Source organism: Neolamprologus multifasciatus, chromosome 11 (genome assembly GCF_963576455.1).
Source record: "Neolamprologus multifasciatus chromosome 11, fNeoMul1.2, whole genome shotgun sequence".
Classification (NCBI taxonomy): Eukaryota; Metazoa; Chordata; class Actinopteri; order Cichliformes; family Cichlidae; genus Neolamprologus; species Neolamprologus multifasciatus.
The window spans coordinates 20884943-20907862 of NC_140449.1; the positions used below are offsets into that span (position 1 = coordinate 20884943).

Sequence of the window (22920 nt, forward strand, 5' to 3'; positions counted from 1 at the left end):
ATTTTGTCTTCTCAGTGGGCTGCTTGATGTAGGCGAGGAGAACTAAAGGGATGCAACAGGTGGGTGTCTCAGAAGGACCATCTCTCCTGTGTGCGAGGGTCCGTGGAGAGCGAGGGGGACTCTGATGGGGGCTGGCTGCTGCTGTCTTCTCCGTTCAAACTCTTCCTACACACTGGACATGTGTCATGCTGCACGGCCACAGAACAAAATGCAGAAAACAGTTGCTAAGTACAGTTTTCTCACAAGTGTCTGAGAAGAGTTTTAATAAGTGGAACATTATTTCGGGCCTGTTTTAAATGACGTCAGTCTGCTCTTTGTCTTTGATTGTGACTCATTTTAAAAAAAATTTTTAATCTGCTCAGCCAATTATATGCTATCCACAGCTTCCCAACTGCTAATATCATGAATGCAAACAAATTTTCAGATTTGTAATTTTTTTTTTAACCTTTTGTCCCATGCAAATTCCAGGCAGATTTTCAAAATAACACATTCACAGAGGAGGATAACATACTAAAAGCACCATGCAATAATAAAAACACTGACTGTATCATTGCAATAAATAAACTATTGGGAAGCATTATTCAGCATACAGAAGTGGCATTAAAACAACACTTCATCAGTTCCACTCCATTATCATCAATTTAAGCTAAGTGTTACTCAGGTCCCACCTACATGGCATTTCCATCATGACTCAGATAATCAAATCACATATTTGAGGTTCCTGTAGATCTGAATGCTCTCAAATGCAAAGTGAATAAATAACACATAGAATCCTCAATGTCATGTATGGTCTCTGGTATGGTTATATTTAATAAAAATTCAACTTTTTTGAGTGACTCACCATTTCCAGCCACGGTACTATACAGTCTGAGTGAAAGAAGTGGTTACAGGGTAGCTGTCTGACGGGCTCGCCAACTCTAAAGTCCTCTTTGCATACAGGGCATTCCATACAGCAATCTATTGAAGAGGATATGTGTTTTTAAATCTTTTCCTGACATCAACACCCTTGTCATTTTTGATTGAGACAGCTTCACACATGTTTACAAAGTGGTACAGCTACGTTTCTTGAGGAGATATACATTACACTTCTCAGCAGAGAATAACACAAAGTCCTGAGAATGCACCCGGACATTCATCTATGCCTAAAAGTCAGCTATCAACGGTCCTGCAGCAACTGGACAGCATAACTAGTCACACAGTTACAGCTGAGTGGTAAAATAGGACAGCATACCAAGAAGAGGAAGTCAAGAAGAACAGAGCCAAAAGAGGAAAGAAAATTGGGGAGGTGAAAGACCAGGAAGCAAAAATATATATATTGTCAAGGCTACTGGGCATTTCGTCCCTAACAGCCACAATTTAAGAAGCTCCTTCTAACAGGCAGCAAGTGTATACAAGACATTTAAGGGCTGTGAAGATTTTGAAACAACTAAGAATCAACAAAATGGACACTTTGTCCTTAGCTATTTTTTTTTCAAAGCTGAAAACAAGTAAAAATAAAACATCATTATATGGAAACATGTCAATGAGTGCACATATATAACTAAAGCAAAGTAATAGTTAACATTTTTCTGGAATGCATTACTGATTATTTTGTAAGCGGACAGCATACAACACACTGACTTCAAGAGGTATGAATAGTGCGACCACTATTTAAAACACAAACTTAGTAGTAGTAGTAGTAATAAATAGGGGTTTGACCTGACAACTCGAGCAATGGCAAAACTGCAATTTGTATTTCAAGGACAGAATAAAGAAACATTGGGGACAATGAAGGAAAAAAGATAATCAGAGGTGACTGACCGGCTTGTTCCTGAGAAATATTGACAGTTGGGAGTGAAGAGATCTTCTCCTTCTCTGCTGGCGGTGGTCCTGTGTTCTCCAGCTGACCTAGTAACTACACAGACACGGACACATATGTAAATACATGAGAAGAACAAAAATTTTGTAGACTATTTTATAGTTTGTTTACCTGTGTTATCACAGCATCTAATCCTCCCTGCCCCCATGCATAATCCCCAGGGTTAGAGTGCAGCATCCCTGTCCTGAACGAAAAACAAATAGACCTTTTTAATAATAATAATGTTATTTTAAATTGTAGTAACACCTCGTTGCTCTGTAATGTCATATTACCATGACAGGGGAGGGGAGCCAGGGATTCCAGAGTTGGCAAAAAGACCAGCAAGAAATTGTTGTACAATCCTGACAAACAGAAAATGTACAGCAGTTAATGTCATTACCAAAAATAAGATCGGTTTGGGGGAAAGCATAAATAGCACTGTCATTATAAGTGGGAGTATTCAAGGCAGAGAATAGAGCCAGGAAAAATGATGAACTAGTGTGTTACTCACCCTTCCACAGCGGGCGAGCGGTCTGGCCTACTGCTGCCTCTAGACCGGTATCTCCTCTGGCTGCTCAGACGAGGGGGGCGTCCTGGTCCCCAGTGTTCCCCAGCTCCTAGTAGGCCCCCCATAGATCCTCCTAGGCCTGCTGGGACAGATCCCCCAATTGGTCCCCCTCCTAACCCTCCTAGGTCACCGAAACTCCCCAGGCGCCCACCAGGGAGCCTAGGTTCTGAGTCTGGGCTGTCAATGTCTCTTGTAAATGGCCGCTCGACTAACAAGAGGTGCCATAGCTTGATGAAATAATAATAAAGAAAAGAACAGTAACAGAAGAAAAGGAAAAGATTAAGTAAAGTAAAACATACAATCATGTTAATTAAACTTCTTTATCCCGTATTCCTTCCTCAACTCCCCAAACCTTTCAGATCATGTCATACCTCTGCAAACTGTGTGGCTGTGTCATCTAGCCCATTGGCGCCGACCTCTAGGAGACTGAGGGAAACAGCGCACAAGGGGACAAAAGACTCATTATTAGCAACATGCACTGTTCAGCTGTAGCGTAAGCCTCGGAACAAAAATGCAGAGTGAGCCTACAAGTTACAACAGTGCAACATCAGCGTTCTTCAGTACATGTCCCTGCTCTTGTTCCAGCGAAAGCCTGTGTGTGTGTAGACATCATATGCTGTCTAGAGAAGTGAAATGGATAGTGACGATAATACAAAAACCTCTTACCTGGAGTCTTCTGTTACTTCCTCAATGAAACCCGAGTCACATCTCGGACAGATGTACTCCTAGAAATAGATTGAGCCATGTAAGAGTCAAATAGAAGAGGAAAAATTCATTTTTTAAATTTTTTTTTAAAATTTCCTAGACCATACTATTCAAACTATTCATACTACATAAACTATCCAGTAATTTAAATATTCTATTCTCAATTATATCAATTCTCACAGAAAAAAAAAAAATCAGGAATCAATAAATACCCGGAGTTTTTACATTAAAATTCAATTACACTATCAACCGAAAGTATTTGTTTGTGTTGGTTAACTATACACCACTTTGCATGTGTGAAAATGAGATGTGACAAAAGGTAATATTCTATCATTGTCAAATCAGCATCCATTCCACAAAATAATTACAGCACGTAAAGACATTTTGCGGTCTAATATGGCACACAAAGAAGTACAGCCAGATAATATCAGTAAGAAGTGTGACGGCCTGTATTTTGTGAATGCAACCAAGTAGGTAGAGCTGGTCTGCCAACCACACCTAAAGAGAGGCGTGATAGAAAACCTGTGTAACAGAATGAGGAAAACACTGCTACCAGTTTATTTGTGCAGCTGGTGCAGTTGTACACTAAAAGCACAGACTTATAAACCATGAAAACAGGATAGAAGCGGGGTCATTTAATATACAGATAGGGTTATGAGAGATTAAAGCGATACCCTTGTTGAACAGCATATGTGTATTAAAAGTAGGTCACAAAAATACCAGCCTTTTGTATTATGCTTATACCATGCTTAAGTTCACATGACAATTTTAAAACTCATATTTGCACAACATAGAGAAATTTGGGGATCTAAAATGAATTTTGTGGTTAAAACGTGTTAAGAAACTTTGCCGTAAGCCAAACAGTTTGTATCAGTTGAGTGTCAAATTGGACAACCTCACAGATTATCCAGTCTGTTGTATAAAATGGACAGATGACTGAGGATCGGTGCCTGGGCTGTACTGTAGTAGCACAGGTTGACAATCTTAGGTGTTGGAGTCACTTAGCACAGTGAAGACATGCCATAGGACTGACTGTGCCTGGGACACTTTAGAGTCAGTGACAAGGAGGACTGGAATTACCCTCATCTGGATCATAAAAATAAAAGATTAATGTGACTCTAGTGGTGATATAAAACCAGTCAACAGTTCATTGTGACTAGTGTAATTTTTTTTAAAACAGGGCAGACTTTGTCCACAGTATAAGATTATTTTTGTCCAAACCAGAAATACTTTCTTAAAGGACTATGAGAACCAGCAATTTTTTATTTTTATTTATTTATTTATTTATTTTTATTTATTTATTTATTTTATTTATTTATTTTTTTTTGGGGGGGGGGGGGATCTGAGATTTTACCTACAAAACACAACAAAACACCACAGTAGTAAACAGTGCCACTGAGAACTATGAGAAGGCTACAGCTGACCATAACCTTGTATTGGAGTAGGTTAATTTTAGGTTGTTGTATTTAATAAACTTGTAACACACTAAATACAAACACACGCCATACTATTTCAGACGTGGATAACATGTTTCAAACACGTTAAAGTTGCTAAGTATGTCACGATTAAGGTCAGCTCTGAGTCCAGAGTTTAGCTTCTACTTTTAACTTCAAAACTGAAACTGAATACGACATGTTTAACTATGTTTCCAAAAATCCCCCAACTCGTCCTGTCAACACTGCGTTTTTATCGGAAATTAAAAACTAACCAGCTGTCAGGCAACTAAAGTTAAGTGTGAAGCACTGAACAAAGGCAGCAGTAACGCAAATGTTTTCGACAAGTCCTTGTTGTTTTGAGGAAAAACACAACATCCCCCGAACTGTCAAAGCAGAGCTTCGAGTACACTGCTTTGACAGAAACGTCTAGGAAAGTCTAACAAAACCTGTCGATATTTGCTTTTAATGTCAGTTTTTCCCCCACCCCTTTCCTTTGACGGAGCCCGTAGCTGGAGTTTATTTTAGTGAGTTAACAACAGCAGACGTCGCTAACTGCTAACAGGCTAGCTGGTGTTTAGCTGTAGCGAGAAAGCAAGCGGAACAAATGGCCGTTAGCGGTGAGGCAGAGCTGTCAGCCGGACGTATTCTAAAAGAGTCTGACAGATAAACAAGAAAAGCCTCCTGCTTACCGGGAGTTTGGGGTTTACTTCACCTTTACAACAGTGACAGAAAAACCGATGCGGGGGAACAGCCGCAGCCTCCGCCATCTTCCCCAGAGCAGCACAAACACTGACGTCGGTCCTCCACAAACCGAAGGCAGCCGTCCACCTCCAGCCCAGCATGCACCGCGGCGCCGCTGGCTGGAGTCCCAGCTCACCGAGGAGCGGAAGGAAAAGTGTTCGTGTGTTGGCGTCAAGAAGCCTCACGTGAAGTGTTCAGTGCGGGTGACGGAGAATAAAAGCAGCGTGTGTTCAGAAACTTCTCAGCTCAAAAGGTTTGTTTAAATTGTTAAAGAACGGCTGAAATGGTCAGCTGTAAATGTTAGCTTTTCAGTTAGCTTAGCATGGGTCACAGGGTTAACTTGGGGTTAGACAAAACTCTTTTCTGTACTCGACAAAGATGCTTCTGCACAATATGTCATTTACACATGTGCTTAGAAATTCATTAACAGTGGTTTAAATATAACTGAGGTCTGCAGTCACCTAAATCTAAGTGGAAACTTGTTGTTTCTGTTCAGTAATGTGCAGTACAACTTTTAGCCTAGATAAGACCAGTTATGTTGTCAGATTGTAACTACCAAAATAATGTGGTTGCTGTCGAAGTATCTCGACATAATCTGAAAAATAAAACAGTAATTGTTTTGTGTTCATTTTGTGTGCCAGCTCTTTTTGTGACAAATCAGTTACACTTGGAAACACGAGTGTAGGGAGGTGTGGAGAGACAGTCGGTAATAATAACAGTAATACGTGATATTAGGCGCCTTTCAAAACAACCAAGGTTACTTTACGCTGAAGAATTGAAAAACAATATAAAAATAAGAAAATATCGATCAAGTCAATAAAACAATATATAAAATCAGTAAGAGCAGAGGTTTAATATGATAGGTGGAAGACAGTCAGAGTGCATATGCCAGTTTTGAGACGAGATTTAAAAATGAAGAGAGTCAGTGTTGTGGATTTCTGGTCGGATGCAAGTCCAGAGGCGTGGAACAGAGCAAATGAAGCCTCTAGACCTCATGGTAGTCAAACAGGCGAAAATGGCGATGAGATGGAGAGAAGAAGAAAATCTGGGATTGTGGATTAGTGTGGTGATGTGCAGAATTTCAGAGGGATACTGCAGAGTGATGTTCTGTAATCAATAGGATATTTAACTGTGAGCCAGTGAAACTCCTGAAGTACAGGCATGTTGTAAGAAATTGAATTTCTGGATGGACTTGAGAAGGGAGTTAAAGATGTCGATGGATGACGTAACCTGGATGGTGGTACTATTGAGTGTGAGAGATATACAGAGGTAACTAATGTTATAAAGACTGAGTGAGATTACTGCTGTGAGTTTGGAAAGAAAGTATTGTGTGTCAAGCAAGATATGTGGACTTCAGCCAGAGGGGAGGGAGAAACTGTGGAGTTGTCATTGTTAATTTAGCTACAACTGTACAAAAAGTCAAGCGTTTTATTATCACTATTACATGCCAATGCTGTAAGTATTGTTTGGTCTGTTCATGCTGTTGGCAAACTAATATAGGTAATATATTTTAAATCAGTTTTACAATGTGAACAAAATTTTTGGACTGTGAGAGCAAGCTGGAGTACCCAGAGCGAACCCACAGTGTTTCAAGTCCCCAGCTGTTTCAAATCCCAAACTGGCCAGTAGATTCAATCCCAGGACCTGCTTGATGTGAGGTGATGGTGCTAACGTTGGCTTAAAATGATTTATTATTAACTATAAATCAGATGTTGTAGTTTTTATGCTGTATTTGCTGCCCATGTTGGTCTTAATGCTGCTGCTGAATTTCATACAATTACCAGGAAATGGACCTCCAATTTGTTGATAAGGCTTCAGGCCTTATCATGAGTATTTTTAGGTCATACGGTTCCCATTATTAATAACATTATCATTATTAATGAGTAAGATGCTATTGTTTGTTTGAAGTTAGCTGCTTCAGGATTTTGCCTACTGATCTGTACTAGGGATGAGTATGGTAAGATTTTGCTAATGGCAGTGACACCGATTTTGCTTATAGATCCAAGTCTTTGTTGATTCCTAATAATTTTTTTGTTGTTATTTGTTGTTTTTGTTGTTAAAAAAGGGTTTTCAGTTTCTGTTGTGCTTCAGAGTCTCTGAGTCTGAAGTTAGTATAGAACAAGTTAAAAAAAAGTGATGCATGTGATTCAAGTGTGTGAGAAGTCCACTGTTAGAGACACATCCTACATTGCTTATTTTAGCATTCCTTTTTTAATTCTCCCCTTTTGAATTATATTTCTTTGTGTGCTTGTAGATAGAAACCATATATTGTTTGCACCTTCTAGTAAGGGGACACAAATTATTATGGGGTTTAATGTACATCTTCATATATGAACACATAGCAACCAGTGATTTGCACATAGCAACAGCAGTCCACCTCCGTCATAATAAAAATATATTTCACACACTCCATAAAAAGCATTTACTTCTCTGTAGAAATGTGTTAGTCTTTACAGAGATAAGAGTTTGGTTTTTGCAGGGGGCGACTTATTTAACCTTAAATTACAGATCTCTTGTATCCTGATATGATTCTAATTTCAGGTTTATTACATCCAGGTGTTAAGAAAAATGACACTATATTAAAGGAATATAGAGGAATACTGGAATACTGTTTTTGTACTGATATAAGTAGTTACTTACAGCTATACTAGATTTTAGACCTTTCATCACCTGTGTGTTCCTGTTCTTTTGTTTGTGCAGATGACAGCCCAAGAAGTGCGCCTGTGTGGTCTTTTGCTGCGGGAGCACTTTGGAGAGGTGGTTGAGAAAGTGGGAACACACCTGCTCAAAAGTGGAGCACAAAATTTAAGAACCATCATTCATGAAACTGGCCTCTCAGTGGACTTGGTAAGGAGTACTACACCAACTCTGCCTCGGCTTGTTAAGCTTGTTGAGTTTATATTTATTGTATTTATTTATATAACACTGTTTTCCAACAGCTATGGCTTTATGGCCATTTATCTGAAAATTCTGTCATCTTACATTTGTATTTGTTAGAATTATTATTTTATAAAAAGCTAATTAGATATGATAGATGGCTCCATAGTGTAGGGGTTACACAGTTGTCTAACAAGTGGAAGTGGCTTGGTTTGACCCCAGGAGGAGAAACAAATCCCCTTAGATTGTGTCAGGAAGGTGGCATCAAAATCAGCCAAATCATACATTTGGAGCTATCCGCTGTGGCAACCCATTGTGAATAAGGGAACAGTACAAAGTAGCATTTAAGGGCATATGGTAATTAAGTTGAATGGAGCTTTGCATAACAAACAGAAGCCAAGATGTAGTTTTCTGAGCATAATACACTGGAAAAAAGGCAAGAAAGTGCACATAATTTGGAGTTACCTCATTAAATCCTACTTTTACCTTATTAATTAGAATAGATTTTTAAAAAATGGTTAAGCTGCAGTTCTTCTGCAGAGACCTTCATGCTTTGTGGTGCATAGTCTGACTCACTTGATGTGGATTATAGGTATTAGCCTGCCATTGGTCACATATTTTACACTCTTATTAATCTCCAGTCAAGTTTTGTCAATTTTACCTTTCTCAAAAGAAATGTGGATCTAGAAACAACAACATCTAAGCTAGGAAACCAGACAATGAAAATAAGGAAAATGTCTTTTTTTGTTGTTGTTCTCTGTATTAGTGAAACTTGAATCGCATTGAATTCTGTCTTTACCTGACCGTTGTCAGTTATATTAAATATCAAAGGAAGCGATAAACTTTTTTTCTTCTTTCATTTATTTATTTCCAAATCCAGGTGAAGAAGTCTCTGTGTGTCCTCGTGCAACACGGTGCCTCTACGTTCAGTTCAGGCCGCAAAGGACCCGGGAGCCCCACAGAGTATCACGCCAGCTGTGACCGAATCCTTAGGATTCTTCGCTACCCACGATACATCTACACTTCAAAAACCCTGTATGGTGACACAGGAGAGCTGATCATAGAGGAGTTACTACAGAGAGGCCACACGACGATGAGCAGCACCGTTAAGACGGTGGCAGACCGCCTCACGCAGAACATGGCAGGTCAGTGTTGGCATCAAGCAAAGAACACACACTTCTATCAGTGGATGTTTTGACAGCTGGATTTTGGTCTAGTAGATGGACATGCCATTTGCTACAGGCAGTGTTTAAATGTTTATGTGGAAAAAAAATGTCAGGATTAGCAATTAAGGTTTCAAATGAATATCTCCCAAAAAACTTGGAGGCCTGTGAGTGAACTAGAACTTTATTAATGTTGGGCTTTTGTTAGAGACTCTAGTACTTGCACCGTCTTTGTAATTTAGCTGTGTGAAAAAGGGAATTAAATATGACTTGGTAACACCACTTTTTCTCTGTTGTTGCTGCAGAGGGCCTCACCATGGATTACAGTGAAGTGTCCTCGACTTTTTCCAAACTGGTGGAGACCCATTTTCTTCAGCGCTGCCCTCCATTGCCAAGAGTGGGAAATAAAGACAGTTCTGCTGCAAGTGAGACTCCTGCCGCTCCTGGTACTCCGGCTGCTCCCGTTAACACTGCCCCACCCACACCAGAGAGCTTCCCAGAATGCTATAAGGTACCTAGTGTGACACTCGTAGGGCGGGGCAAACGCCAGCTCGCCAGTGAGGATGGAGAGGAGCAAAGAAGCGCAAAAAGGGCCAAAATGGATCCAGAGGTTAGTTTTTTTTTAACCTTTTTGGTTACTTTAACAAATTTGCAATGTCCTCCATCCATTATATCTACCTTCCCACTTATCATTCATGTGACCTTTTATTTCTCTGTTTGCCTCTCATATGCTCTGCTTCATTCGGCTCAGACACATGGTGACGAGGGGATTTACTGGCAGGTGAATTTTGAACGGTTCCATCTCCACTTTAGAGATCAGACCATCATCAGTGCTGTCGCTAACAAGCTGGACCAGGTGATGGGAAAAAGTATTATCATTTTTAATTTAAGGACACTCATTTACTTTCTTGCGTTATGAAAATTATTTTGTTGATTATTATTGTTCATTTATGTACACAACACCTTTTAAAAATGTGGTTTACAAAGGAAAAACAAAATATGCTACAACATTAGAAATATAACAAATGTCCACAAAAAACACAGTAGAGAGAAATAGTTTATTAATAAAAGGTACATTTTGATCATACATTTAAAGCTACTGCTGGTTATGCAGGCATTAGTAGTTCAGGCAGGAAGCTCCAGACCTGAGAGTCCTTAGTGCGAAGCTTAGTCATTCATAAGAAAATATGGATGCCACTGTTATGTCATTAATTCAATTAATGAAGAAGTCATTATGAGTAGCGATGATATGAGTCTGCTCTTATTGTGAAAGAGCATGTTATAGTCACTATAAATGCATATATAGTGTAGTATATGTGCATATACTAGAATGATTTATTATTGTGATTGATTAAGAATTTAATGACTAATTATCTTCTTAATCCTCAATATGCAGACTAGCAGTGAAATAGTGAGGACCATGCTGAGGATGAGTGAGGTTACAACCTCGCCCATGGCCACCTGTACAAAGCCCCTCTCAGCCAATGAGATCTTCAGGTCCCTCCCACCCAGCTACAACATCCTCAGACCCATCTTAGACCAGTACCTCACTCTGCTGGTGGATGACCCAGTATGATCTGCAAACACCATATTATGTTTTCTGATCTTTTTTGTTTGTTTGTTTTTTAAATAAACAAAAAACATAATGTCTCTATCTTCTTTTCCTCCTCTTTTTTAAGATGGAGTTTGTGGGGAAGGCTGGTGAAAGCGGAGGAGGGATGTTTGTTGTCAGTATCCTTTTTCAGATTTAAAAGGTCCTGAGCATTTTCCTGTGAAGCAGCACACTGGTTGATATGATTTAATTCAGGAATCACAGTTGCTTTTCTAAGCTCCTCTCTCAGATCTGCACAGAGCACTGGCCAATCTGGCACGGGCCACACTCGAGTCTGTAGTACAGGAGAGGTAAGCCAGTGTGTATGTTAAATAATATATATAGCTGTGAGTGTCCTATTATCACCAGCTTCGTGTTACTGAAGTCACTCTTAATCTGACATCAGGTTTGGCTCCCGGTCGGCTCGCATCTTTCGTCTGTTGCTAAGAAAACGTCACCTGGAGCAGAAGCAGGTGGAGGATTTTGCTATGATTCCAGCCAAAGAGGCTAAAGACATGCTGTACACACTGCTGTCACAGAACCTGGTCCAGCTACAGGTATGTGGATGATGGACTGTTAGTTGTTTCGGTGTACTCAGAGAGAACCCACACATGCAAACTCCACATAACTGGTTGTGCCACTGTTGGCAGCAAGAACTGCAATCAACCATTTGCAATAATTGCCAATGAGTCTTTCAACATTGGGCCTCCTCACTGTGGAGGCCCAATGTTCTTTACAGAAATATTTTAATTCATTCAAATTTGAGGTTTTTCCAGTACGAACAGCCAGTTTAAGGTCATGAAGAAGCATCTCAGTTGGATTTAAGTCTGGACTTTGACTAAGCCTTTGCACAAGCTACTGCATAAACTGAGTGAGTCTTGGATAATCAATATGTTTTCTTGGCAAATGTTAGTCAAGGTTTGTGCTCTTTTTGGTCAGCAGGTGTTTTGTTCTTGGATCTCTCCTAATGGCACTCACTGTGATTCGCTGGAGTCCCAAAGCCTTAGAAGTGGCTTGTAACCTTTTCCAGAATGATTGAAGTCAATGACTTTGTTTCTCAGCTGTGTCTTTAGATTGTGGCATGATGCTTTGCTTTTTGACAACTTTCAGCCTATTTCACTTTGTGAGACAGCTTCTGTTCAAGTGATATGTAATATATAGGTGCTTCTTTAGAACTGCATTTTGTATTTACTCAGCTTATCTCTGTCTAATATTAAAATCTATTTGATGATCTGAAACATGTAAGTGTGACAGGCATGCAATCTCCCCTCCTGTTTTTCAGGAAATCCCAAAGACTCCTGACTACGCTCCCTCTCGCACCTTCTATCTTTACACTGTTAATCAACTCCCAACTGCAAGAATGCTGCTCCAGAGCTGCTACAAGGTAAAACAGTAAACTCATTAAATGTAGCCTTTAGAGTTCTGAACAGAAGAAGACAGCTATTTCTCTTTCATTCTGGTATTTGCCTTCGGTAACATTATCTCTAAATATTTTTCTTCTGCAGACCGTAGCCAACCTCGTAGAGCGACGCCTCTTTGAGACCAAAGAGAGCAAGTGAGTCTTTTCATTAGTGATATATTTTGATGCATCTCACTGCAAGGCAGATAAAATATTTCGTCTGGCACGCACGTTGCCACAAAGAAATGGGTTGACGGTTTTTGGTTTACAGGCGCTTGCTGGAGAAATCTCAGCGAATCGAAGCCATCTTGGCATCTCTGCAGGTCAGCGGGGCCGAGCCCGAGCAGCTAACTGAAGTCGAGGAGATGATCACTGCTCCTGAAAAGCAACAGCTGGATACCTTAAGGCTTCACATCAATAAGTAGGAAGACAAAACAAAAATTCTCTTTTCTAAAGGCGACAAGGCTCTTCGGTGGTTTAATCAAGTCCTTTTTTCACTGTCTTTTTCTCCTTTAGGTTAGATTCTGCAGAAAACCAAGTAGATGAAACCATCTTTCTTCTAGAGTCCTACATCAACTCAACCAATGCATCTTCATGACTTTGGAGTTTTATATTTCATCTATGCAGTTAATTTTTGTGTATGATTTCTGCGTGCGTGTCAAGTATGACTGTTTTATAGTTTATAGCTTGGATGTTTCTGTTTGGACTGAAATAAAATCAGTTTTTTTTTGCTTTTCCTTTTTGTTATTACATTTACATCAGCAGTGAATAAATAAAGAACAAGAATTTGTCTTTAACTGTTTTAATTAAAGAACAAACAAAAACTGAAGAATCAAGTGACTGAAATATAAAACCATAAAAATGTCTGCAAGTTAAATAGAAGGACTGTGGTTTAATACACTTTGCATTTCTTTAAAATTAGAAAATGATTATTTACATAAGTGCCCCTGACCCTTGAAACAGTGGGTAGCGCATTACTGTTGAACCCCCTCCCCGATACTCTTTGGTCCTGAAGGCCCATCTCGGGACTTTCTTTGTGTCTGGCAGGAGGTGGGCTCTACTCATCTGACAGTCTTCATTGTGTTCTTGGCAGCAAAGGTTTTACTCAGTCCTCATGGTTTTCATCCTCTTCTCTCTGTTTGCGTGTGAAGAATCCAAGCTGATAAAAAACAAACAAACAGAAAACAAGAAATTGAGACAGATTTACTACTTTCTGATATTTTCTTGAAGGAATCTGATGTGAAATTTCAGTTCCAAATACCTTCCACAGTATGAAAATAATGAGGGCCAGCAGCAGCAAACCCCCTATGATGCTACCAATCAGAATCCAGAGCGAGATGGGAATAGCTCGGCCTTTCAGCACTTCCAGCACAGTCTAAGGAAAAGAGATGAAGGGAGAGATTAGAGGAAATTAATTTTATGCATATTGTGCTGCTCAGGATTCTCTTGGGTCTTACCTCCCTCCAGACTGTTCCTGCGCTCAAAGTAATGAGGTTAGTCTCCTGAGCTGTGAGTTGATAGACGCCTATTATCTTCACTGACTTATATTTGGCCTAGAGGAAGAGGCACACAGATTATGACCAATGTTTGTGTCGCAGGAGCAGAATTAAAAAATCTGCGTATGTTTTGTTACTCACATGTCTGAAAAAATCATCATGAACTCTGCGGCTGACCCGAATGATGGCATCCTTTCCTCTCGGAAGCTGCTTGACTTGACACACGACCTCTGTGCACCATGACCTGCTGCAGTTCTACACACGAAAACATGTAAACATGAGACATATTAACATGTTTGCTTTTGCAGTGTTCACCAGCAGCTCTGTGGCAATTTAGGCCCTTACCAACATGTCATCCTGCATCATGTCTTCAGGATGAAGGGGGCGCACATCTCCCTGTCTGGCCTTCAGCTGTGCTGCATCACTGAGCACGCTGCAGTTCACCGTGACCTACGGGGTAATTTACATATGTCAGGTACGATCTTAAAGCATGATAAGAATACACAGAAGCAGTACTCACGTTTATTGAGAAGACATCGGTGACAGTCATGAAGACTCTGTCACCTGCAGCCACAGAGGGCAGATGCAGACGCAGCTCCAGATTACTCACAGAGTAACAGCCGAGATTCTGCAGCTATAAACACAAACAAAGCTAAAACGTTTGCCTTGTCTTATTTTTCTTACTGTGATTATAATTATAAGTTTTTATTGGGACCTATATAGAGAATATACATTTACCCTGAGATGTGTGTAGAATTCTGGTCCAATTGCTTCCGACATTGTCCGAGTAGGATGGACCTCATAGCGGTTCAAATTAGATTCACTGCAAAAACAGGGAAAAGAACAGCACATAAATGCAGAGATAAACCAGTTCATGAGTTAAGCTTAACTAGATCAATGCTGTACAAACACACCTGCTAACAAAAAGGTCTGGTTCATACTGAACAAAAGTCTGGAGCTGAACACTGTTGTCCCCCAAAGTGTCTTGTCTCTCCACACTGTCACTAAGACAAAAGAAGGGTTACGAAAGCGTCTCAGTTTAAATGTCTCCTAAATACTCCAGCATCTCAAAACGTGGATGCAAACAGATGAAGACAGAATTATTATTAAATTTTCTTTTTTTAAGTGTTTCCCAAGTGCTGTTAAACAGAGTAAGGATTTTTTTTACACGGTTTTTCCAAACATCTTACTTTTATTTTGAATGCTTACAATATTTTACTTTGCACACATAGATAAAATTATTTCACAAAAATACCAGTTTTTTTGCTGTAAAACAAGCTGGAGTCAGTCTCGCATGCATCTCCTGAACAATCCCAGCACATTCGTCTTTGCCCAATCTCTCAACATTTGATGTCCTCTGGCATGGACCTTGGTCTTTAGTTCACCCCACAGATTTACAGTGGGATCCAATCAATAGATGCTTTCCACTTTGATGAGGTTCTCAGTTTCAGGCACACTGAAGCATCCCAACAGCATAATACACCCACCACCTGTTTCACTGTGGGGACGATGTTTGTTGGGTTGTACGCTTCGTCCTTCTTTCTCCAAACACAAGCAGCATCTCTGTGGCCAAAGAACTCTGGTTTTTCGTGTAACTGACCACAGGACGTACTTCCAGTACACATAAAATTCTAGCTTTATTCTATATTACTCCAGTTTATCCCAGTATAAAATATTTCTGCAGGTTGTTCTTAGCATACTTTTGTCTGGCTTGAAGATGTCTCTTATGTAGAAGTGGCGTTTTTTGTGGTATGTTGCAGTCCATTCCTGCCCAGGGTGGCGTTGACTGTCTTCTTTGAGATTACATATCTTGACTTGGCTAAGTCATTCAATAGTCTCTTGGCAGTTGTTCTGTTTTTTGTTTTTTTTGACACATCTCTCACTAGTTTTCTTTCCAGAGTATTTGAAATCTTTCACTTCCTACCTCTGCCAGTCTTTTCTGTTCTGTACTGTTTGGCTCTATTTGAATTTTGTGATGATACTTCTCACTTGTGCGCACCAATAATTTTTTTTCTCAAGTCTAAACTGAGGTATTTTGTTTGTCGCATGCTGTTTTCTCAAGTGACAGCTCAAACCTTTGCTGTAGGTTTTATATTGTGTGCAAATTGAAAGATAACCTTTAATTTTACAAGTTTTGACCATTACAAAGTTAAAGCACATCACTGAACAACACTGATTGGTGCAATGGCTCAATTAAAAAAAACAGTCAGTTTTTAAATATTTTTTTTCAAATATTGTCCTCATCTGTAAATACTCCAGCATCTCAACATGTGTGCATGCATGCTACTTTGCAGACAGCTACCTGGATGCATGGAGCTTCATTTTCACTTGATTGTGCAAAGATGTACAGCTGAATTCAAACTCCAACAGGAAGTTAACCTGCAAACCAAAAAGAGAGCAGCAACTTGCTGAAGTGCCACATCTAACCTGGAGGAAGAGAAGTATGTGTGGGCTGAGTTGAGTGATTGATGGAGCTATTTCCTCAGCACGAACGTACCTTTGACTGGGAGCGAAATACTGGATAACTGACATTGCATGAGTGGCTGTTGGCGCTAAGAGCTGTGCACTCGATCTTGAAGTGGGCAACCTCCTACAATGAAAGAAAAGACACGAAGAAAGAGAGGATCTGTGCATGTAGATAGATGTTTATGGTTACATGGTCCCTCATGTAATAGCAGTACATGTGCTGTATTTACCCTGATGCTAAGGCTGGAGAAGTGGAGGTTGCGTGAGTAGTGCAGCGTCAGGCTGGTGTTGTAGGCGTTTTCCAGTCTGTTCTGAAGCTGCACCTCCACTGCCAGACGCCTACGAGGGCTGCGAATCACATAAGGCTTTTGTCTGTGGAGGAAACACAATGAAAACTCACTGAGACCAAAAAAAAAGGGAAGAGAGGGAACACCAGAATATCTCAGTTCTGTACCTTGTCCCAGAGATGTCCGTGCGTGCCTGTAGCACCAGGTCAGTTGTACACACATCATCCTCACCACAGTCTTTAAAAAATGGGATCTGGACAGGTATGGGAGGCAGGAGCAGCATGTTGAACGAATGCGGACAACAACAAGGATATATAGCGCTAATTTTTGTGCCACTCACAGATTTGTTGATAGTAGTCGGCCACCCTTCATCCAGCACGGGACCACTTTCTGTGTTGTTGATCTTAAACCACAGTGAGAAGCTGATAGGACGAATGTAATCTGCTGTGTCCTACATTGAAGACAGAAAAAAATGTGATTTTCCCATCCTGCTGTGTGTGAATGAAAGATGGAAGGTGTGTACCGACACTCACATAGACATGGAAGGGAAGTCTGTAGCACAGAGTTTTCCCTGTCTGGGCTCGGACAGCCAGCTGGGTCTGTCGGTGGGAGCTGTCATCAAACAGCGCCCGTGCTGACAACTTCCTGTCATCCAACATGGCCCGCACCCACAGATCTGAAGAGAAATCATGCAACTGAGGCAAAAACTCCATGGATATGCTACTTAATGTAGGGTTTATAAAATATATACATATATGTATAAAATATATATAAATATATAAATGTGTCAACCAAAACTGTTGCTGCGTGGTCTTGGGGAGCGGGACATGGCTGTAAAGCAGGCGGTGGCATTGAGACAGGAGGATTCTCTGCCTCCTCTCTGGCAGGTCTTCTGAATGACATTAATGGAGTGCGGCTGGAAGGACAGACTCACATTGATCTGGACGATGCTGCGAGAGCTAGAGACAGAAGGGACAGTCTCAAAAAGCAGTATTTATCCATTTATGTGCACAGTTGTAATAGCCAGTAGAGATTTTTGTTATGATTCTAAATGTGGGAACTTGTTGTTTATAGATGATACACAAGTTATGTTTTATGTGGCTCCATTATCTAACACTGCTTGCACTGCTTTCTGCCTGTTACACTTTTCATCCTACCCACCTGAGCAGTACAGCACTTCCCTGCGCTCCCACTGCCAAGTCTATTAGGTCATCTCCATCCAAATCCAATTGAGCATTCAAACTTCGTCCAAAATACTGCAGGGAGGGGGAAACTGATGATGCAGCTATCCGCTGTGATAAGGAGAGAGGCAGGAATTAGTCTGAGTTCTGAGATGCACCAGTAAAACTTGCAGTTGTAAAAAGGGGGATACCTGTTTATAGTTGTGGATGACATAAATACCGGCTCCGTGATAAACATAGATGGCCCCCCGGTGTTCATCCTCCAGTGGGGCTCCCACCAGCAGATCCGTGAAGCCATCGTGGTTCAGATCTGGAGTGGGTGCCAGTGCATAACCAAACCTGGCATCCTGGGACTTATTGTTTGACTTCAGCGTTCCATTGGATACAAAAATGTCCTCCTGCGAGACACAAAGAGGAGGAAACAAAGAAAGATGAGTGGATGGTAACAGGAGACCCAGTAGAAGTAAAACAGGGATATCACTCATTGTTGTATATGACAGGAATGTTTTCATAATAACTGATATGAAGGTCTTACTCCATTGAGAGTGTAGATGTAGACTCGTCCAGCCTCCTTGTTTCCTGACCCAAGGTACATTGGAGCAGCAACCAGAAGGACATCAGTGATGCCATCCTGGTCGATGTCTAGCCCACACACTTCACTGCCGAAATACGAGCCAATCTAAACACAGATACATGTTATTTCATCTTATCGCCAGCAGGGGGAGCACTTGCTTTAACCCAGAGAAATCAGACTCCTACTGTTTGCTGCTGAAATATTAAAAGCAAAAACAAACTGAAGGGAGACTCAAACAAGGGCTTTACCTGCTCTCCATTAAGCGCCTGCACAATGTTGACATCGCCTTCATCGCTGAGTTCAAACAGAATGACTTTGCCTTTGTGTTTGAATCGAGGAGCTCCAGCTACATACACCCTCTTCCAGTCACCAATTATCACAGAGGTCACCGTGTAACCTGGAAACGCATATGAACACACCTCATTCAGCACTGAAAACCTAATCTAAGGCTCTTAAAGAGTCACATTAATGCTGTAACGTGTTTTCGATCCATTGCAATGCCAGTAAAATCAATATGAATAAAATATTCATATTAGGTAAACGGCTACATTTCTGTAGTCATGTGTCCTCCATTTCCATTCACTTCATGCAGTTGAGAGTGTGACCTGAATTATCAGCTACAGGAAGGCCATAAAAAGGTCCAAGCTTCTCACTTTGGCAATAATTTTATATCTTATATTAAACGGAAAGACCAGGAATGTTTACTTTGTTTGAAAAAAGTTGTTATTTGATATTTTATAAACCAATATTTGCTATTCTTTTTAGGAGAGTGGGGACGACTCACACTCTCCAGTATGGTTTAATATGGTCATCTGCGTTTATCTGCGCCATTACATGATTTTTTTCACCAATGAAGATAGTTTTTTTATTTTTTCTATTTTTTATTCAATACCACACACAGTAAGTGCAAAAAACAAAGCATTCAGAGTCATGTTTGGTGGTATGATGTGTGGTTACCTAAATAAGCAGCATGATTTTTGAGCTCCAGAGGAAACTCGCTTTCAAAGGCTTCTCTGGATGGCACAATTCGCCCATTGGTTCCTTCTTTCAACACACCCCCATCCCAGTCATAGGCCCCCACCATGCCAAACAAAATGCCATCCTGAAGAATGGAGCAGGGAATGAAAGATGTGCAGAGATAAAACTCAACTAATTGTTGGCTCGCAAAGAATTAAAGTTGGACTTACATCTAGAGTGTGCGTGGAGAAGCCGATCTGAGACATCTCCATGTGGAACGAGCTCTCGTTGTAACCCAGCGTGCCTAAAGGAGGAAAACAAGTCATTCCGTGCTCCTTTGCCCATCTCCTCCCTTCCCTTTCCTCTCTCTTTCTCATCGTTGGCATCCTCACTCACACTGAAGACAGACACTAGAGGTGGCAGACATTTCCTTTTCTCCTGTCTCTTCCTCTCAGATTTCCCTGAACATTGAAGGGTGGCATCGCTTTTCATCGTCCTTCCTATCATCTTCCCACAAATACTATGACAGCTGAACATGCTGAACATGCCCTTTTTCAGTTTTCACTGCTTTGTTCTCCCATGTATATCCTCCCCACACATTTCTTTCCTTATGTAGTTTTCTTTGCCAATTAGACAGATAGACAGCTATCATTTCTTTAATTTCGCCACATTTATTCTTTAACACAGTCTGAACTCTCATAGGCAAGTTTTCTGTAAGCAGTCTTCAGGAATAGTTCTCCAGGCTTCTTGAAGGACATTCGGAGCTCTTCTTTGGATGTTTCTGCCTTTTGTTCTGTTCTCTGGCACATTGATCCCACAGTGCTTCACTAATGTTGGAGTTCAAGGCCTCCATTTTATTTTATAGAGGCTCATTTTCACCTGGTCTGCTTTGTACACATAGATGACAATTTGGATGAAAAACTTTCTGATTTCTGATGAGGCTTCAGTGGATCAGGTGGATCTCTCCTGTCCTGTGTCTGGACTTTCAGAAACTGTTCCCCTGCACTGCTTCTTTTGCTCTACACATGTCCAGTTTCCTAAAAACTTTTAAGAACTCACTGCACATTTTTTTCTGTATATTCAAAGAAATGGGGAAACATTTTTATGTATTTGTCTGTTATGTGTAGACACAACACTGGTTCATCCATTGAGTCAGGTACCTTTTTTATGCTTGAATGATTCATATGTCATTATTAACTGGCTTCACAAACAAAACAACTTTCCTCAGGTGCGTGGGCCAAACTGAAAATTAGTAAAAAGAGCAGCCAATGTCCAAAGAAAAACTTTGAGAGACCTTTGAAAACCCTGAAGAACTATTGCTCAAGACCACTTTAAAAATGTACAAGAAAATGTAAAAGAAAGTCCTCACTCTCACTGAGGACTCAAGACTTTTTCACAGCACTATGCGACCATTCAGTCTTTCTTGCTTGTGAGCAACAGATAGCACATTTTATGCAGCACAACGCAGCAGGTAAACTGCTGAAAAACCATGTGGATTGAAAGGCACTGTCACCTTCCAGAGTGAAGATGCGATCTCCCAGTGCATCAACAATGTCGTTGAGCGCAGGTTCGTCCGTAACATTGAAAAAATATTTGTCGTCAGGGTCGCTGGCGATGGACTTGATCTCATTAATGAAAGTTTCAGGGTCTTGCTGTCTCCGGATGTAATGACCCAGGACCTGAAGAAAGTCAGAAAGGTAAAAGACCACATGGGAAATGAATGAGCACATAACACAAGCTCAACAAAATATTGATGAAAGACCACAGATGAAATTCTGATGTATACAAGCAGGTATCAGAGCAATTGCTCATCCATGTTTCTGCTGTGACTATCATTAAAATCGACTGAGTTTGGAGATGTGCCAGTTTCTGTGTCATTTACCAATAATTAAGTGATACCAAAGTCAACGAATCGAGTGGAAAGCATAAGATGGAAGAAAAAGGCAGCCACCAGAGATTTGTAAATGAGGAGCACAGGCCTAGCTGCGAGGTGAAGAGATGACTGATCCAGAGAATATACTGCAGCGGCAAAGGCTTATGGCTTAACGCCTGAAGTACAAATGAGAAAATTCCATAAGAGAAACCAAACCCAAGATCTCCCCCTGTGACTTTAGCTGCCAAGCAAACTAAGGAAATCCTCTGTTTTCAAAGGGCAGGGGTGCAGTGTGTAACATAAGGCGAGCCTACGTATAAATAAGTACATTATGAACTTGTAGAAGTTGAGAAATTCCACGCAGACTGCCAAATACTGCGAGCTCTCGCAGTAGGGCATAAAAGGGCAACAGGGAAAGACGAACTGTAAAGTAAATGTAACTCTTCTGATTGGTTTGTTTCCACTTTACAAGCTTCCATACATACGGTGCTGCCTAAATGCTTTAGCCTCTGGGCTGCACTGATGTATAAAACACAGTTTTCAGTGACCGGGCGCTTTTTTTGCTCTTGTTTTGAGAGCTCCGACCCCCTTGGCGAGCCATTTTCACTGCGCGCACACACGGACTGCAGCACAGAGAGCAACATGAAAACATGGCTGCTGTTATAAGCAATAATTACCTCTCATCACTTTGACTTTTTTGGGCAAACATTCAAACCACCAAACCCACCTCATTCACTGTCATTTGCTTCAGCCATTTTTTGTTTCTTTCTTTCAATATTTAAGTCTGTGACTGTGTATAAAATGTCTGCTCTAGCAGCACCTTAAATATCTGTCACTACCTGTTTGATTCCCTCCATGAAACTGTGGTTCACAAAGTGTTTTGTTTCTGCAGCATATTTTATTACTTTCTCCAGGTGATTTCTGGAGCCAAAGAGTTTCTGGTATCATAGACACAATAAAATTTCATCTGTACTTCTCAAACCTTTTGTACTTTTTTAAGAGACATTTTTCTCTATGATTCACACACTTTCCTTAAGTGTGGTAAATGGTCTATATTAAAACTGTTATCCAGAGAAACAGTGGCTGTAATAGCTGCTACTGGATTTTCAGAGTGGCGTTAGTTTGCCCACTAGTTTGGCTGATTAATTATTTTCATTCAAAACTTTTCAAAAAGATTCATCAGTATCACCAGAATCGGTTGTGCTTTGAATTTAGTCATAACTGGGAACTGCTGGTGTCCTAACAGACCAAACCAGGGGTTCTTATGCTGACTAATGAATCACCTTGGTGGGCCAAAGAGCCAATGCAGGCTGAGTGTGGATAAGAGGAAAAACATGGATCAAAAAATGTTGAACAAAAAGTATTTTGTTGTAAAATAAAGTGGAAGATCCAGCTTCTTATCATGTTAAGAAAATAATAATTATCTCAAAGTAACAGATTTCTGTGATTATAGCTCAAACTATTATAAGGAATATTTAACATTTTCCTTTAACAATCACAGAAACACTACAGACTTATCTGCATGCTCTGATACCACTAAAAGCTGCTAGAAGAACATTTCTATCTTGGCCCACCACTGCTTAATGAACAGAGTGAAATTAGTTCCTTAGATGTTTCCCTGTAGCGAAACATTAAAAGAAGCAGATTCAGGAGAAATGGGAGAATATTCACTGATGATGGCTTGATTAAACTGCAGGATTTATTGTTCCAGAGGTAGGGCTTACTCGTTGTTTCAACAGAACAAGTTATTGTAACTGACTCGTACTGTA

The 22920-nt window shown here is 40.5% G+C and overlaps 3 protein-coding genes across 4 annotated transcripts in view; 1 reads left to right on the plus strand and 2 right to left on the minus strand.

Annotated features, from left to right (window-relative positions):
* Positions 1-19: 19 nt before the first annotated feature.
* On the minus strand, positions 20-5403 carry rnf115a (ring finger protein 115a). The gene is made up of 9 exons (XM_085176625.1): positions 5236-5403; positions 3072-3130; positions 2777-2831; positions 2349-2632; positions 2131-2199; positions 1970-2042; positions 1801-1894; positions 842-957; positions 20-188 (listed from the first exon to the last, which is right to left on the minus strand). The coding sequence occupies exons 1-9, from the start codon at positions 5386-5388 to the stop codon at positions 69-71; spliced, it is 1023 nt and encodes a 340-aa protein (XP_085032751.1). The 5' UTR covers positions 5389-5403; the 3' UTR covers positions 20-68.
* On the plus strand, positions 5399-17243 carry polr3c (polymerase (RNA) III (DNA directed) polypeptide C). Its single transcript, XM_085176618.1, has 13 exons — positions 5399-5540; positions 7988-8134; positions 9045-9309; positions 9633-9937; positions 10079-10183; positions 10724-10897; positions 11007-11058; positions 11169-11229; positions 11325-11475; positions 12201-12302; positions 12424-12473; positions 12589-12738; positions 12834-17243. Exons 2-13 carry the CDS (start codon positions 7988-7990, stop codon positions 12913-12915), a joined length of 1644 nt encoding a protein of 547 aa, XP_085032744.1. The 5' UTR covers positions 5399-5540; the 3' UTR covers positions 12916-17243.
* Positions 13356-22920, minus strand: part of itga10 (integrin, alpha 10) — a 31785-nt gene continuing 22220 nt past the window's right edge. For both annotated transcript variants that reach the window (XM_085176614.1, XM_085176616.1), the window contains 22 exons: positions 20792-20957; positions 19509-19582; positions 19279-19423; positions 18570-18718; positions 18283-18426; positions 17939-18145; positions 17728-17858; positions 17359-17525; positions 17100-17242; positions 16907-17017; positions 16734-16819; positions 16510-16651; positions 16311-16403; positions 16116-16192; positions 14728-14817; positions 14552-14636; positions 14334-14447; positions 14159-14263; positions 13955-14068; positions 13775-13870; positions 13579-13692; positions 13356-13476 (listed from right to left, as the gene is read on the minus strand). In XM_085176614.1, coding sequence (XP_085032740.1) covers positions 13423-13476; positions 13579-13692; positions 13775-13870; positions 13955-14068; positions 14159-14263; positions 14334-14447; positions 14552-14636; positions 14728-14817; positions 16116-16192; positions 16311-16403; positions 16510-16651; positions 16734-16819; positions 16907-17017; positions 17100-17242; positions 17359-17525; positions 17728-17858; positions 17939-18145; positions 18283-18426; positions 18570-18718; positions 19279-19423; positions 19509-19582; positions 20792-20957 — 2607 coding nt within the window. In that variant the 3' untranslated portion in view covers positions 13356-13422. The remainder of the gene's footprint in view (positions 13477-13578; positions 13693-13774; positions 13871-13954; positions 14069-14158; positions 14264-14333; positions 14448-14551; positions 14637-14727; positions 14818-16115; positions 16193-16310; positions 16404-16509; positions 16652-16733; positions 16820-16906; positions 17018-17099; positions 17243-17358; positions 17526-17727; positions 17859-17938; positions 18146-18282; positions 18427-18569; positions 18719-19278; positions 19424-19508; positions 19583-20791; positions 20958-22920) is intronic.